At 36.5% G+C, this 14,657-nt stretch overlaps 1 protein-coding gene across 50 annotated transcripts in view; it reads right to left on the reverse strand.

The window, feature by feature from the left end:
• bent (projectin protein bent) overlaps nt 1-14,657 on the reverse strand; it is a 69,400-nt gene that overhangs the window by 33,789 nt on the left and 20,954 nt on the right. For 36 of the 50 annotated variants that reach the window (XM_086906874.1, XM_086906916.1, XM_086906915.1 and 33 more), the window contains 24 exons: nt 14,536-14,592; nt 14,385-14,441; nt 14,235-14,291; nt 14,089-14,145; nt 13,804-13,860; nt 13,656-13,712; nt 13,507-13,563; nt 13,359-13,415; nt 13,209-13,265; nt 12,903-12,956; nt 12,753-12,809; nt 12,614-12,670; nt 12,456-12,512; nt 12,303-12,359; nt 12,147-12,203; nt 11,740-11,784; nt 11,600-11,641; nt 10,269-10,454; nt 10,131-10,145; nt 8,857-9,036; nt 7,505-7,549; nt 2,244-2,391; nt 1,705-1,941; nt 1,489-1,625 (listed from right to left, as the gene is read on the reverse strand). In XM_086906874.1, the coding sequence (XP_086763000.1) occupies nt 1,489-1,625; nt 1,705-1,941; nt 2,244-2,391; nt 7,505-7,549; nt 8,857-9,036; nt 10,131-10,145; nt 10,269-10,454; nt 11,600-11,641; nt 11,740-11,784; nt 12,147-12,203; nt 12,303-12,359; nt 12,456-12,512; nt 12,614-12,670; nt 12,753-12,809; nt 12,903-12,956; nt 13,209-13,265; nt 13,359-13,415; nt 13,507-13,563; nt 13,656-13,712; nt 13,804-13,860; nt 14,089-14,145; nt 14,235-14,291; nt 14,385-14,441; nt 14,536-14,592 (1,887 nt within the window). Of the gene's footprint in view, nt 1-1,488; nt 1,626-1,704; nt 1,942-2,243; nt 2,392-5,770; nt 5,810-7,504; nt 7,550-8,856; nt 9,037-10,130; nt 10,146-10,268; nt 10,455-11,599; nt 11,642-11,739; nt 11,785-12,146; nt 12,204-12,302; nt 12,360-12,455; nt 12,513-12,613; nt 12,671-12,752; nt 12,810-12,902; nt 12,957-13,208; nt 13,266-13,358; nt 13,416-13,506; nt 13,564-13,655; nt 13,713-13,803; nt 13,861-14,088; nt 14,146-14,234; nt 14,292-14,384; nt 14,442-14,535; nt 14,593-14,657 lie in introns of all 50 variants that reach the window. The other 14 variants (XM_086906903.1, XM_086906901.1, XM_086906923.1 and 11 more) reach the window with 13 other exon arrangements.

A 14,657-nucleotide genomic window follows, 5' to 3' on the forward strand; every position in this document is an offset into this window, starting at 1 on the left:
TTTAGAAAAAAGATGCTCGTTTTTTTTTTTCCCCAAATCGACATCGCGTATCAGAGCCTTCCGCCTTACAACATTTGAAACACGTTTTTTTTTTTTTTTTTTTTTTTTTTTTTTTTTAGAAACATTTAGAGATAATGCTTGCCGGTTACACATGCGTTACACATTCAGTTTCGATATTAATATCGTACAAGAATGCGATTTTATTCGAGACAAAAGATAGATATACGTCTACTCATGCATTGTGAATCAAATAACAATCTCTTATCGTTAACGATTAACATTCGAGTGAAATTAATCTTTGGTTAATCGACGATTGGTTAATGAATAAATATGAATGTGAATATCTACGACACGATACGATACGTTCGAGCAATACTCGAGAATACGAATTCAAGTGCAGCATTAGCTCTAAACTAGCAATCTGTACGCGAGAATATTAATTAGAAAACGTCAGTCATCAGTTTCGTCGCGTCGGTTTGTACGTATCCGCTTGTCCTCGAATTTTTTTTTCCTGATATATATAATAAACGTGTAATAACGTAACGGATTAGTAATAGAAATTTCTGTTTCCACAATTTCTTTCGTTCACCTTTATCTTTCAGATTTTTTTTTTTTTTCACGTGTACCAGTGCAGACCAGTGGAGAGGAAAAAACTTATCAAAGATAAGATCCTAAAATTGTAGAAAACAGAAGGGTAGGGATTAGTTCGTCCTTTCTTAGACAAGTTTTGTCAAAATTGTCGGGAAAATTATGTAATGGGGATGATGGCTGAAAACCTTGAGCCAGCTCCAGTTAGTTTCACCCTTCTTGTCTAGAGGAATTCGAAGGACCTCCTCACCCTCCGCCAAGATCACTATTTCATCCCCGTCTTGATACCAGCTCCTTCCGTGCATCTCGCTGTCGTGCAGCGACTACGAAGACAAACGTGTACACAAAGAGGGAACAGGAGAGCAAAAAAAAGAAAGAAACGACGTATCGGTCGATAACCCGCTTTTCTCTATTTCTCATATTACCAATCGATCTTCTTTCCACAAATGTTAAATCGTCTAGGTTTTTTTTTTTTTTCACCTACTTACCAACACGTCGAGATTATCGTTGACTCGTTCCACTGTATACGCTAAATATATTCGATCAATAACTCGCACCATAATGCGACAACGTATATATATATATATAATCACGCTTCAAGAAAATCATTTTTTAATTAAAGCGATATTTTCTATATTGAACGATACCATCCACGTAGCGTACCGAGCTGTTATGCGACATTTGACAAATACTATCGAGAATACGAATGAAGTGCAGCAGACTTGCAACGAATCATAGAGTAATTCATCATGCATACCATAATAAAAATAAACAAGCTCCGTCAAGACATACAAGAAGAAAAAAAAAAAAGAAAAAATATAAAAATTCGATATTCGAAGTATCGAACCACGTGATCATGAATCGAATAACGATATAAGCGTATAATAAATATACACGTACCTTTTCCACTTTTTTCAAAGCTGGCATCGGTTTCTCCACTTCCTTCAAATCTACCTTTTCTTGCTCTTGCTCCTCTCTTGCCCATTTCTGATACCTTCTCTTTTTCAACATAGCACGGAAGTCCATACCACTGGCGTCTGGCGAATATACGTCGAATATAAACGAATATAAAAATCGAGTCGAGATGGGGGGGAGAGAGGAGGAGGTTTTCCATACCGGAAACGTAAAGCTGCATCTCGGCGGAATCCTCGCCATGGATATTGCTCACGACGATCTTGTACGTGCCCTCGTCGTTGGGCTTCGTCTTCCTCATGCAGAGGGTGATCGTATTGGTCTCTGTGTCCGTAAGGAACTTGAATCGGCCACCTTCGATGATCTCGGTGATCCCTTTGTAGAATTTGAAAGTGGGCGCTGGCGTACCCTCAACACCAACCGTGAGGTACGCCGTCGAGTCTAAAAGGCAGTGATGAGCGTAAAATAATTGAGGTTACGAATAAGGTTAATTTCGATAGTTTCTCGTTCAAAATGTGATAACAATCGTAAATAATTGTAGTGGCAAATGGACGAGGTTATGTGAAAAGCGGATCGACTACAACAGTTACGAATAAAATGTTATTTTAATTAGTAAGTAATTATTTAAAGTAAACTTTGTTCGAAATTTTTAACTAGTTACTTTCTCAACGGGTAAAACTGGACTAAAAGAAAAGTGGTTGTTGTGTCGATAATTCGATCGGTCGATAAGTTAGTTAACGTACCTTCCACCGCGGAATACGATTCCTGGACATCGATGATTTGAGGTGGTCCCGGTGGTCCGACATCTCGAAGAGGTGTGCTCGGCTGATTGATCTTATTCTCGAGGTCCGCCACGCTGGGTCTTCGGACGTCCGTGCTCGGACGACGACGCTGTATCAATCGATCGTATTCATCAATCGATAAAGCGATTTTTTTCCATCATTTATCTTTTTTATTTTTTTTTTATTTTTTTATTTTTTTTTTTTTTTTTTCGTTTCAAGCATCGAAAGCTTTCGGAAGAAAGCGAACAAGCAGCAACGAATCAAGCGCGCGACTTTCGCCCACTCTTACCTGCTTCGTCGATTTCTCCGATCGAATAATTATTCCATATATAATTCGATGAACAGGGCGAAAGTTACGACTCGGTTCGATATTCGGGTGCATCTCATGCCGTATGCTATGTGCCGTGGTGCCGTGAATGATTAATCATGCCTTTAAATTACAAACTGTTTTAGTCACATCGTTAATCTACGTGGTTAACACGAAGCATTAAGATCGTTCATCGTTATTCACAATGTTAATGCAACTAAATCGAGGAAACGAGATACCAAGACTTTTGCTTGTCTTCTTTTATTCAGATAAGGGGGAAGGTAAAATGATAAATCAAAATAATAATAAATTGCAGCAAAAGTCTGGTGATATCATTCTGATTCGCTTCTGTGATACGAAGAGAATCGGAATAGTGGACGATTCGAGAAAGGGGGTATACAATATGGGACAACTCATAAATGAAAGGTTGTGCGAGTTACGTGGAGAGAGAGAAAGAGAGAAGGGTGTTGATTCGAATTCTCACGAATTCGACGCTTAATTTTCGCCAATTGATCAGTCACAGGGTTAAACTTAACGCTATTTAACGAGATTAAATCTGAAAAGTTTACGAAGTTCGTGTCGTGAGAAGAGCTTCGCTACGAAACGATAAATACGCATAAAAATTAATATAGGAATACGCATAAAATAAAGGGAGAGTATTGTGCACCGCGTCGATCGATGCATATTCCTTCGCGAATTTTCGACGAACCAAGTAAGTAAATATTGTTCACTGCTGGTAAAAAGTCTCGTGGTAAAAAGTGGAAAGAAACGTCTATTTTTGTTTCTACGCATTTTTGTTTCTACCATGATATTTGTCACAAAACGATCTATATCTATATCTCGATATATAGAATCCAAAGAATTTTAATGTATCGATATGATATAAAAATTTTATTTCTCATATTATTTCATATGTATAAGCTAATTATAATTTATAACGATAGTTTAATTTATAAATGTAATTTCGTATTCGAGTTGTTTAGATATTAATTGTATGTGTACAAAATAAGCTAGATATAGATATTAATATTATATCAAAATAATTAATATATACTTTATACTTTTGAAAATATTTTAAATCCACTTTCAGTCTTAAATGATTATTCTAACATAATTTCATAAAATAATTTTTACGATTTTGAATATTCAAATTATAGTTCTACTACTATGTAGCGTATGGTGTCAAGATTGTCAACAAAGCGTCTGAAGTGGGGATAGGCGGTCCTAGCGAAGGACCTGCCTCTTGCCCCTCCCTTGACATTCCCTCGACCTTCTTTCCAACAGTAAACAATAAGAGAGTAAGCGATTCATTTTGAATTATCGATCGATGCGTTTACAATCGCATAACGACGATACGTGCAAATAAAAAAAGTCGTTTGAACGGGATTATAAGTAGATTCGTTTAGTCACAAAAATCGCTTGTCCATTCGAAGGATACTCGATGCGGTATAATAAAAGGTATAATACTTTTGTGACGTTCATGAAACTTCTCGATCATCGTCACATCATCGCTGTTAGATACAATTGCGATACATAAGGCGTGGTTAATAAACATATATATGTATAGGAGAACGAGGATAATGAAGATAAGAGAGAGAAAGAGAGATAGAAAAAGTGAGAGAGACACAGTTGACAATTTATAAAAAATTGAGGAAAGGAGGAAAGAAAATCGCGACTCGATTACCGCAATATGGATTATTTATAAAGAGACATCAAAGTGTACATATAGATAATACACAATTAAATAAATAAACAAATTAATAAACAAATATAAACGTCGTATGATTACTGTATAAAGATTCGATTATTAGAGATGTGTAACGATATGAGAACGATCAATGATCAACATGTATCGATTACTTTCATTCGCGACAAATTAACATTAAGAACAAGCAACATTTGAGTTTCACATATATGTATCATATTTCAAATAGACCTGCCAGTATTGTTACAATGTTTTAAATTTCGTAATTCCGTATATAATAGAATTCAGTACAGAGATATTTGACCAAACCATCTCTTATATTGCGGTCCGTTTGACTTGACACGATAAACACATAAAACATTCGAAGGTTACTCACGAGACACGAAAAATAATAGAAGAAAAAGAAATATACATTTGGTCAAAATTCAAACATCGATTAAAAAACACGTAAATATTTCTTACCACCATTATCTAATTCTACTGTTTTCAGTACAAATAAATAAGTATTCGCTCGAATTAAGCAAAAAAGTATGTTGTAGTATACATAGCTGCGGAACGTTTCAATCGTAAATGAAATGTTTGATCGACAATTATCGGTGGAAAATGACGTAAAAATTCGTCAAAGACGAAACGCCCGGAAGCCTGTTGAGCGGTTTTTTGCAAAATATTTACAGACGCGCATTGCAACATGTAGAATTGAAAAAAAAGAAAAGAAATAGAAATAAATATTCGAGATAACGCAAGTGCAATTCGAAAGATAGTGAATATAACGCTAACCTCTTTCCCCTGCAGTTCACCAGGGCGGCCAGATTTATTCTGCACGTTGTGCGTGGAAAAATGAAAAAGAAAAAAAAAAAGAGAAAAAAAGAAAATGAAATGAAAAATCGACGAGAAAAAAAGTTTTTTTTTTTTTTTTTCGTTTCGAGAAGGGATTCGAGATATCTATAAGGGGAATTTTTATCGGAAAGAAGAGACGGATTTACATCTGATTGCCAGTGTACTCTCTCGAACACGTAGAAACAGGCCTCGATGGTAGAGATAGCGGGGAGTGGGCAGCAGCGGCGACAGCTTGAAAAAATATAACTAAAAAAAGATTGCGTGATCGCAAAATGAATATTATATCGGCTTTCCATGGTGGTATGCGGCATTTTCTGCATTTCCTGCGTCTGGGAATACAACATTTGGCTGGTTTTAGTTTATCGCTGTTAAATTGCTCTTTTTTTATATATATATATGTATTTATATATAATATAGCTTCAATTGGGAATTCGATTAAAAAATCCTTCGTGGTTGGGTCAGGTATATAAAAAATAGAAATAGAAAAACGGAGAAAGAAAAAAAAAAGTGTAAAAGTAGTAGGAGCAAAAATCGAGGTTCGATGAAGTGAGAAACATATATATAGAGAGTATAAAAAATTTCGCAGGTAAATGGTGTTCGGGCAGGTAAGCTTTGTGTTATAGCGAACACAAATCTCACCTTAGTGTCTAACACCTCGCCGGGGCGTAATTTTCCCAACTGCAAAAAATTATAGAGACGAAATGTCAGCATTCTTTCAGAGTTTTTCAGATAATCTTCGATCGCGAAATCTTCTAGTATCCTTTGCTCTTAACGTGATAGCAAACGTATCTTAATAACGCGTATCCGAAATATTTATTTTTTTAAATTATACATATTATAAAAACGCAATGAAAGAGAAAGAGAGAGAAAGAGAGAGAAAAAATTTTTAGGAGGAAAAATGGAGATATACAGTACAGGAAAAGTAAATAAAAAAAGAAAATAAATTTTTACCGACTGTTTTGCCGATAAATTCGTTCCTCTTTGTTCGTTCGTTCGTTTTCGCGCAAGCGCTGTTCAAATCAGAGGACATACCAAGTTTCATATTTCGAGTGTAAACACAAATACGTGTAGTTGGTAGCGACTCGTAGCGACGCGCGATCGTTTCGTTTACTTGGAAAGAATTTAAGGGAGTTATAGAACGATCGAATTTTTCTCGAGTCGAACCGTTGATAATTCGATGTGAAAATCCGTGGCGTGTCTGCGTGATTCGGCTAGAAATAAACGATCGAATGGCCGCGTTTGATTAATAGACGGCAAAGTATTAAATGTACAATAGCATAAGTCAAAGTCGTCCTTCGCGTCCGGCAAATTGATAGTTTTGTCCGACCGTTGGCAGAAAATAACAAGTGTTCGGATCGTGGAAAACGTATTCTCACTTACCATGTAAACGATATATACGTATATATACGTATAGTATATGTACACGAATACATAGATTGATAATGTTGGAAAGTAGTTAGTAGTAGATGTTTGTCTCTGGTCTAGGCATTTGTTAACGCTGATGCGTCTGTCCTTTCGGAACAATCCTTTTGCCAAAATGTAATCTATGAGCCGTAATGTATGTTAGAAGCGAATACGAAACCTTATACACCAATGATTTAAGATTTAAGGTGGAGAAGAGAATCCGTATCGCGCCAGACACGTCTCGAATCGTTTTTTTTTTCTTTTTCCCTTGTCGTTATTTTTCACGATTTGTTTGATGTTTTATATAAATATATATATATTAATTATATTATCTTATTAACGGTATTAATATTAAATAGCGATCGTGGAATATATAAAATGGTCAGAGAAAGAGAGAATCGGTTGCAACAGATCCGTGCCAGGTGCAGAGATGCGTTGGTGCAATGGTGCAATTGTGCATATATCCATGATCAATAATATATTATTAATTCATAAAAAAAAAAGAGGAGCCGAGGTTTTCTTGAATCGATAGAACCTCTGCTTCGAAAAAATCCGACAATCTTGCGCTCGATCTTCGTTGAAACGCTTTCCATTCGAAATTTATTAAAAAATTAAATATAAATAGGAAGCGAAATTTTTTCCCGCTTCCGGTTCATCGAGCGCAAGATGATCGAAGAAGATGAATGTAAATATTGTGCTAAAAAGTAATCGAGGTGAGCAGGCAGAGTCGAACGAAGAGATCATGATCGCGAAGAGAATAATATTTTAATTTCGCTCTTCGTTCGATGTTTATTCGATAAGTACGCGTATCGTAATAATAATTTGTGTGATACAAGATAAAAGAAATAACGTGCGAGAAAAAGAAAAAGAACAAATGTGAAAGTGAAAAAAAAAAATAAGTGCATTGGTAGTCGAGTAGTAAGGTTGCAGACGAGGCATTCGCTTTTTTTTTTCTCTCCATTTTCTCACCTTACGCTCATCCACCACCTCGCCTGGTCGCAGCTTTCTATTCTCCTATGAATCAAACTCTCCTTTACTAATTTGTTTGTATCGTTTCGAAAGATTTCGTTGTATCGTACACATATATCGCTCCTCGAACGAATTCCTTTTCTTTAGCTTCATCCCCCTCCCCCCTTATTGAATTACCTATTTATTTTTCACGCTTACACAATTCGGACAGCAATTTCTCTCGAAGCGTGAGAGAAAGAGAAAAAGGGTTTGTGTTTTGGTAACAAAGGGAAAATGATTTGGTTTCTCAGAAGCTGGGCTGTTTGGACGATTCACGAATAGGATGAGATGCTGTACTAGCATTGCTGACACTAACATCAACGTACACACCCGACACGTAATTTGGTGTCGTGATCAGACAAACACGTCGGGAGTTCACGTGATTTGGACATCTAGCTCTAAGACTATCACGATTGGGATCACTAAATCACTGACGTTGCTACGAAACTGCAAAATAAAAAAAAAAAATAATAAAAAAAAAAAGAAACTCCAATACAATTCTAGGGCAGTCAGCCGCTGGATCTACCTACGCTTGTATCTATGTGTATCTTTTCTTTACACGAGCTACCTACGATTGCTTTTTTTTTACATTACTTTCGAATCTTCATTTTTTTTCTTTTTTTTTTTTTCCTCTACGGGATACTCTCGATCGTCTTTCTTCTCCACCGTCTGTTTACGTACGTAAACATACGATTGAAAAAGATTTTTTGGAATCGAGGATCGCGAGTAACCAGCAAGGATTTACTCGCTTCTCGAGAGACGAACAATCGATCTGCTCTGGTTCAAATAAATTATCATTGTATTCCATCGATCCTGCCGTCTAACGGATTAAGAAGTTGAAGACACGCCCAATTAAGATCCGCGAATCAAAAATTAAGTAATGAGTAATTGCACGAAAATAGGAGCGAACGCGTTTATTTCTGGAATGGTATTAGACATCGCGGGCTATTAAGAACATTGCTTGGCAATTTGACAAAGGGAGGTTGATTAACGGGTATTTCGCGATAAAATTCCGTTACCATCCAAAAAATCCAAGAGCTTCCATGTTTTCCCACCCGGAGCAGATCGATCGCTCGATCGTTCGAGGCGGGGGAACGGCCGCCAGAATATCGATTTCTCGAGAGAGAACGATATCTTTTCGCAGCGTGTTCGCAAAAAAAAAAAATATATATATGTATATATAAAAACTGGATATGTATATATATATGTGTGTGTGTGGTATATATACATACACGTACGTACGTACATACATACATACATACGTACGTACGTACACTTTTTACAAGAGTAGAGAGAGAATCCTCGTAACATACCTCGTCACTGATGATCAGGCTGGGTCTGCGACCCAATTCTTCGGGCGGTATCAAGGAGCCCCGTCGACTGGTCGTGCCGCTACCAGGAATCAACGAACTCTTTCTGCTTCCAGCCGGCGTTACGTCTTTGATCACTTCGATCTTCGGTGTCTCTGGCGCTTTGATTTCTGGCACTTTCGGCTATACATGCGATCAGATAAATCGGTCAATTTTTTTTTTTTTTCTTTTTTAGGCAATGCGTGTACAGGCAAAGCGTTTCACCCTCGATTCGAAAAATCGTGTCGAGAGAGAAAGAGAGAGAAAGAAAAAAAGAAAAAAGAAAAAAAAGAGAAAAAGAGAGAAACACGGGCGAACACGATCGAATTTACCAGTAAATCGAGATTGGTCGTCGATGGGACGAATTCGCGTCGATGGTCGTGACGAGATTAAGCCCGAGTCGAGACTGATCCCTCTGAAATCGGTCGGGTGAAATCGAAGCGAAGAGATATGGCGGGCACGAGGCAGGAGGGACGTAATAAGACCAAAAATAGCGAACGACATTTTCTCCATCCTAATTTTCGAGTCGAAAAATCAGGGATCCGAGGGGCGTGATATACGAGCCGGTTATTTGCCAAAATATTCCCCCCTCCCCCCATCTCTTTGGTTGATAGAGGAGAGAGGGAGGATTCATCGGTTGCCAAACGATGATTTTATTCGTTCGATTATTAGTACGTGCGATCGTGTTGCGTTAATTAAAAGCTCGAAACCGGGTGTCGCTCCGGGTATTTCGACGTTTCGTCAAAAACCACGATCGAGAATCCGAGAAAAGGATTTAACGATCAACCGATCTCTCGCCGATCGAAGTCGAACCCGTTGAAAAAGTTAAAAATTTCGAATAAAGTTTGTATTTTGAATGAATGATTACTTGTTAAAATGCTCGAATAACATTTATTCGTTGCAGCTGTTACAGCCGATCCGATTTTCATAATAAATTTCGATCGTTTGCCACTATCAGTTATTTAGCAATTGTTATTACGATTTAAATTAACTTTAAGTAACTTTATTCGTAACTTCAACCATTGAATCTTGCACATCGCCCGATTTCTCCCGTTTTCATCGATGTTAAAAACCGATGGAGAATCGGTTACGAAATTCGAGGGAAGAAGACGCGATAGTATTTAACCGGGGACGTTGCAAAATCTTCCTCTGTATCTGATGCAAAAGCGAAGCGGGCAGCAATTTGGCAAATTTCGTTTTCTTATTCCCGTATTAATAATAACTGATCGATTGCTCACCTTGGATTCGAATTTCTGCCCGGCCGCGTGAAAAGAAAATTGATTAGTGTCCAGGTACAAATGACATATTTAATAAAATACGTGTAATCTCACTTAATCGATAAAAATAAGAAGAAAATAATAATATTCTTCCCTTACCTGCGTCGCTGGTCTTTCCAGCTTAGTCTTGTCTCGAGCCACGTGCTCCCCAAAGTCGAACTCCTGCGGCTTCTCCAGCACGGGCCGCTCGTAATCTGGAATCTCTGGAAGCTCGTAGCTCTTCTCCTTGGCCGTTTTCGCAACTTTTGTCTTCTTCGCCTCGACCTTCTCCGCCTTCTCCGTTTTCTGCGCGAACCAATCGAATTTAGGATTAATGCTCTCGAATCTCAATCGTTGTTCGAGCTTCGAGAACGAGGTTAAAGCTGTTTCCATGAAAGGTAGATAGATAGGCGACAGATAGAGCACAGATTGATTTCAACATAGAAAAAGAAAATTCCAAATCCCAGAAAATAATGTTTTTTTTTTCTTGTGGAGGCAGAGTCGAGAGAACACCTTAGAATTTTGTTATACATAGATTTATCGATGAAGTATTTTGGTATTAGAAGAGAGAGAGAGAGAGAGAGAGAGAGAGAGAGAGAGAGAGAGAGAGAGAGAGAGAGAGAGAGAGAGAGAGAGAGAGAGAGAGAGAGAGAGAGAGAGAGAGAGAGAGAGAGAGAGAGAGGAGATCGAAGATGGAGAAGAATCTTCGAATTATATTAATTTATATTACGACAATTTGTATTTCCAATCATTGTTACAGACAGTTGAGAAAGAAAAGCAGAAATAACGTTGAATAGAGAAAGGATAGAAGATGAGAAGAATATCGTACAAGAATATCGAAATTCTGTAAATTTGATAAGCACAGAGAGAAGAATTATTCAAGGTGTGTGTGTGTGTGAGAGAGAGAGAGAGAGAGAGAGAGAAAGAAAGAGAATAGAATTGTTTCCTAGTCACAATGAAGATAGAACGATTGTAAATTCGATGATAAGTATCCAACATGTAGCATAGACAAAGAAGAATGGAAGGAAAAGATATAGAGATGTAGAGATGCGAGAGAAAGAGTGCGAAAGAGAAAGAGAATATATACATATATATATATATATATATATACATATTGGATATATATTTAGAATCCCCTTCACGAAAGAGAATACCTTCAAATCGATACTGCCATTTTCAGCTTTTTGAGGTGTTTTAGGATCCCTCGAAACTGGTTTAAGTTGGATAGATTGAAAGTTGTCGGCTTTAATTTCGTATTTCGGTGGTTTGCGTAGTCCAGATCTCTTCTCGTTCGTCTCGGCTGCCACTGGCTGCATTTAACGTATCATTTATTCGAGAAAAAAATTTCAACTTGCGAATAACCAACCCGGCAAAGTTGTCTCGCAATTACTAACCTTTCTAATTAACTACGGAACATTATGATTCGCGAGAAAAAAAAATCTCACACTCACCTTGAGTTCCACCTTGTTCAGAGTCTTCGCTTCCTCTTCGATCTGTAATTTAAGAAAATCAATATATTTAGAAACGAAGCGATAGAAAAGCGGATGAAAATTTTATCTCTCAGTTGTTAGTTTAGTCCAATTAAATTTACCTTCGCTCCCGGCTTGAGGCTAAGCTTTCTGGTCTGTTCCTCTTCCTGTAAAAAAAACGAGAAAAAAAAGATTGTTTAAAAAAAATAGATCTCAATAGTTACGATCGATGAATGAAATTATGCTTCGATGAATTAATTGTTGTTACGTATAATTTTTTAGCGATTGCTGAAAAATAAATATGATTAAATTATGCGAGATGATGATCTGCTTCAATTTAGTTTGCTTCAAAAAAAATCTTTATTTAGTTTGCGAGATAAAAAAAATTGAAGTAGTGAAATTACGTGATATACACGCTTGTGCAAATGCATAAATGGATGAGTGCAATAAGAAGTAGTGTCATGTACGTATATGAACAAATTAACAAATTAACGTTGTGTTATACGAGTGAGTGATTAATTTCGTGTACCTTTGGTTGTTCGGGTTTACCAAATGTAACTTTAGGTTTTGGAGTAGGTTCTCCCTTCTAAAAAAAAAAAAAACCAATTGTGTGGCTATTTAGGATCGTATTTTGCGTAAAAATTGTGGTATCTAACTAAGCAAAAAGAGGCGCGATCTTATGTACCTTGGCTTCCTCAGGTTTACCAAGTGTGGTTTTAGCTTTTGGGGCAGGTTCTTCCTTCTAAAAAAAATCAATTGCGTGGCTATTTAGGATCGTGTTTTGAACGTAAAAATTGTATGGATCTAACTAAGAAAAAAGGGATATGATCTTATGTACCTTAGCCTCCTCGGGTTTACCAAGTGTGACTTTAGGTTTTGGAGCAAGTTCTTCTTTCTAAAAAGAAAATCATCAATTGTGTAGCTATTTATAGGATCCTGTCCTGGATATATTGTGGTATCTAACTAAGAGAAAAAAGGGGACGCCATTTCATGTACCTTAGCTTCTTCAGGTTTAGTAAGTGTAACTTTAGGTTTAGGAACAGGTTCTTCCTTCTAAAAAAAACCAATTGCGTGGCTGTTTAGGATCATGTTTTGTATCTAACTAAGAAAAAAAAAGGAATGTGATCTTATGTACCTTAGCCTCCTCGGGTTTAGCAAGTGTGGTTTTGGGTTTTAAAGCAGGTTCTTCCTTCTAAAAAAAACCAATTGCGTAGCTATTTAGGATCGTGTTTTGAGAAAAATTGTGATATCTAACTAAGAAAAAAAGGAATGTGATCTTATGTACCTTAGCCTCTGCGGGTTTAGTAAGTGTCTTAGATTTTGAAACAGATTCCTCCTTCTAAAAAAAAATCAGCAATTTGTGGCTATTTAAGATAGTGTTTTAGATGCATATAAAAATTTTGGTATCTAACTAAAAAAAAAAGAGGGGCACCATTTTATATACCTTAGCCTCCTCGGGTTTAGCAAGTATGGTTTTGGGTTTTAAAGTAGATTCCTCTTTCTAAAAAGAAGTATCAATTGTGTGGCTATTTCAGATCGTGTTTTGTGTAAAAATTGTGATATAACTAAGAAAAAAAGGAATTTTATGTACCTTAGATTCTACAGGATTAGTAAGTGTGGTTTTAGATTTTGGAACAGATTCTTCCTTCTAAAAAAAGTATCAATTGTGTGGCTATTTAGGATCATGTTTTGTGTAAAAAATGTGTGTATCTAACTAAAAAGGGGACATGATCTTTTGTACCTTAGGCTCCTCCAGTTTAGCAAGTGTGGTTTTGGGTTTTAAAGTAGATTCCTCCTTCTAAAAAGAAGTATCAATTGTGTGGCTACTTAGGATCATGTTTCGTGTAAAAATCGTGATATAACTAAGAAAAAAAGGAATCTTATGTTACCTTAGATTCTACAGGTTTAGTAAGTGTGGTTTTAGATTTTGGAACAGATTCCTCCTTCTAAAAAAGTATCAATTGTGTGGCTATTTAAGATCATGTTTTGTATAAAAATTGTGTATATCTAACTAAAAAAGGGACATGATCTTTTGTACCTTAGTCTCCTCGGGTTTAGCAAGTGTGGTTTTGGGTTTTAAAGCAGGTTCCTCCTTCTAAAAAGAAGTATCAATTTTGTGGCTACTTAAGGTCATGTTTCGTGTAAAAATTGTGATATAACTAAGAAAAAAAGGAATCTTATGTTACCTTAGATTCTACAGGATTAGTAAGTGTGGTCTTAGATTTTGGAACAGATTCTTCCTTCTAAAAAAAGTATCAATTGTGTGGCTATTTGTGTAAAAATTGTGTGTATCTAACTAAAAAGGGGACATGATCTTTTGTACCTTAGGCTCCTCCAGTTTAGCAAGTGTGGTTTTGGGTTTTAAAGCAGGTTCCTCCTTCTAAAAAGAAGTATCAATTGTGTGGCTACTTAAGATCATGTTTCGTGTAAAAATTGTGATATAACTAAGAAAAAAAGGAATCTTATGTTACCTTAGATTCTACAGGATTAGTAAGTGTGGTCTTAGATTTTGGAACAGATTCCTCCTTCTAAAAAAGTATCAATGGTGTGGCTATTTAAGATCGTGTTTCGTGTAAAAATTGTGATATAACTAAGAAAAAAAGGAATCTTATGTTACCTTAGATTCTACAGGATTAGTAAGTGTGGTCTTAGATTTTGGAACAGATTCTTCCTTCTAAAAAAAGTATGAATTGTGTGGCTATTTAGGATCATGTTTTGTATAAAAATTGTGTGTATCTAACTAAAGAAGGGACATGATCTTTTGTACCTTATCCTCCTCGGGTTTGGCAAGTGTGGTTTTGGGTTTTAAAGCAGGTTCCTCCTTCTAAAAAGAAGTATCAATTGTGTGGTTATTTAGGATCATGTTTTGTATAAAAATTGTGTGTATCTAACTAAAAAAGGGACATGATCATTTGTACCTTAGCCTCCTCGGGTTTAGCAAGTGTGGTTTTGGGTTTTAAAGCAGGTTCCTCCTTCTAAAAAGAAGTATCAATTGTGTGGCTACTTAAGATCATGTTTCGTGTAAAAATTGTGATATAAC

This window comes from Apis florea, unplaced genomic scaffold, assembly GCF_048593485.1.
Source record: "Apis florea isolate Af1SG1 unplaced genomic scaffold, ASM4859348v1 contig_2495_pilon, whole genome shotgun sequence".
In the NCBI taxonomy this organism is placed as follows: Eukaryota; Metazoa; Arthropoda; class Insecta; order Hymenoptera; family Apidae; genus Apis; species Apis florea.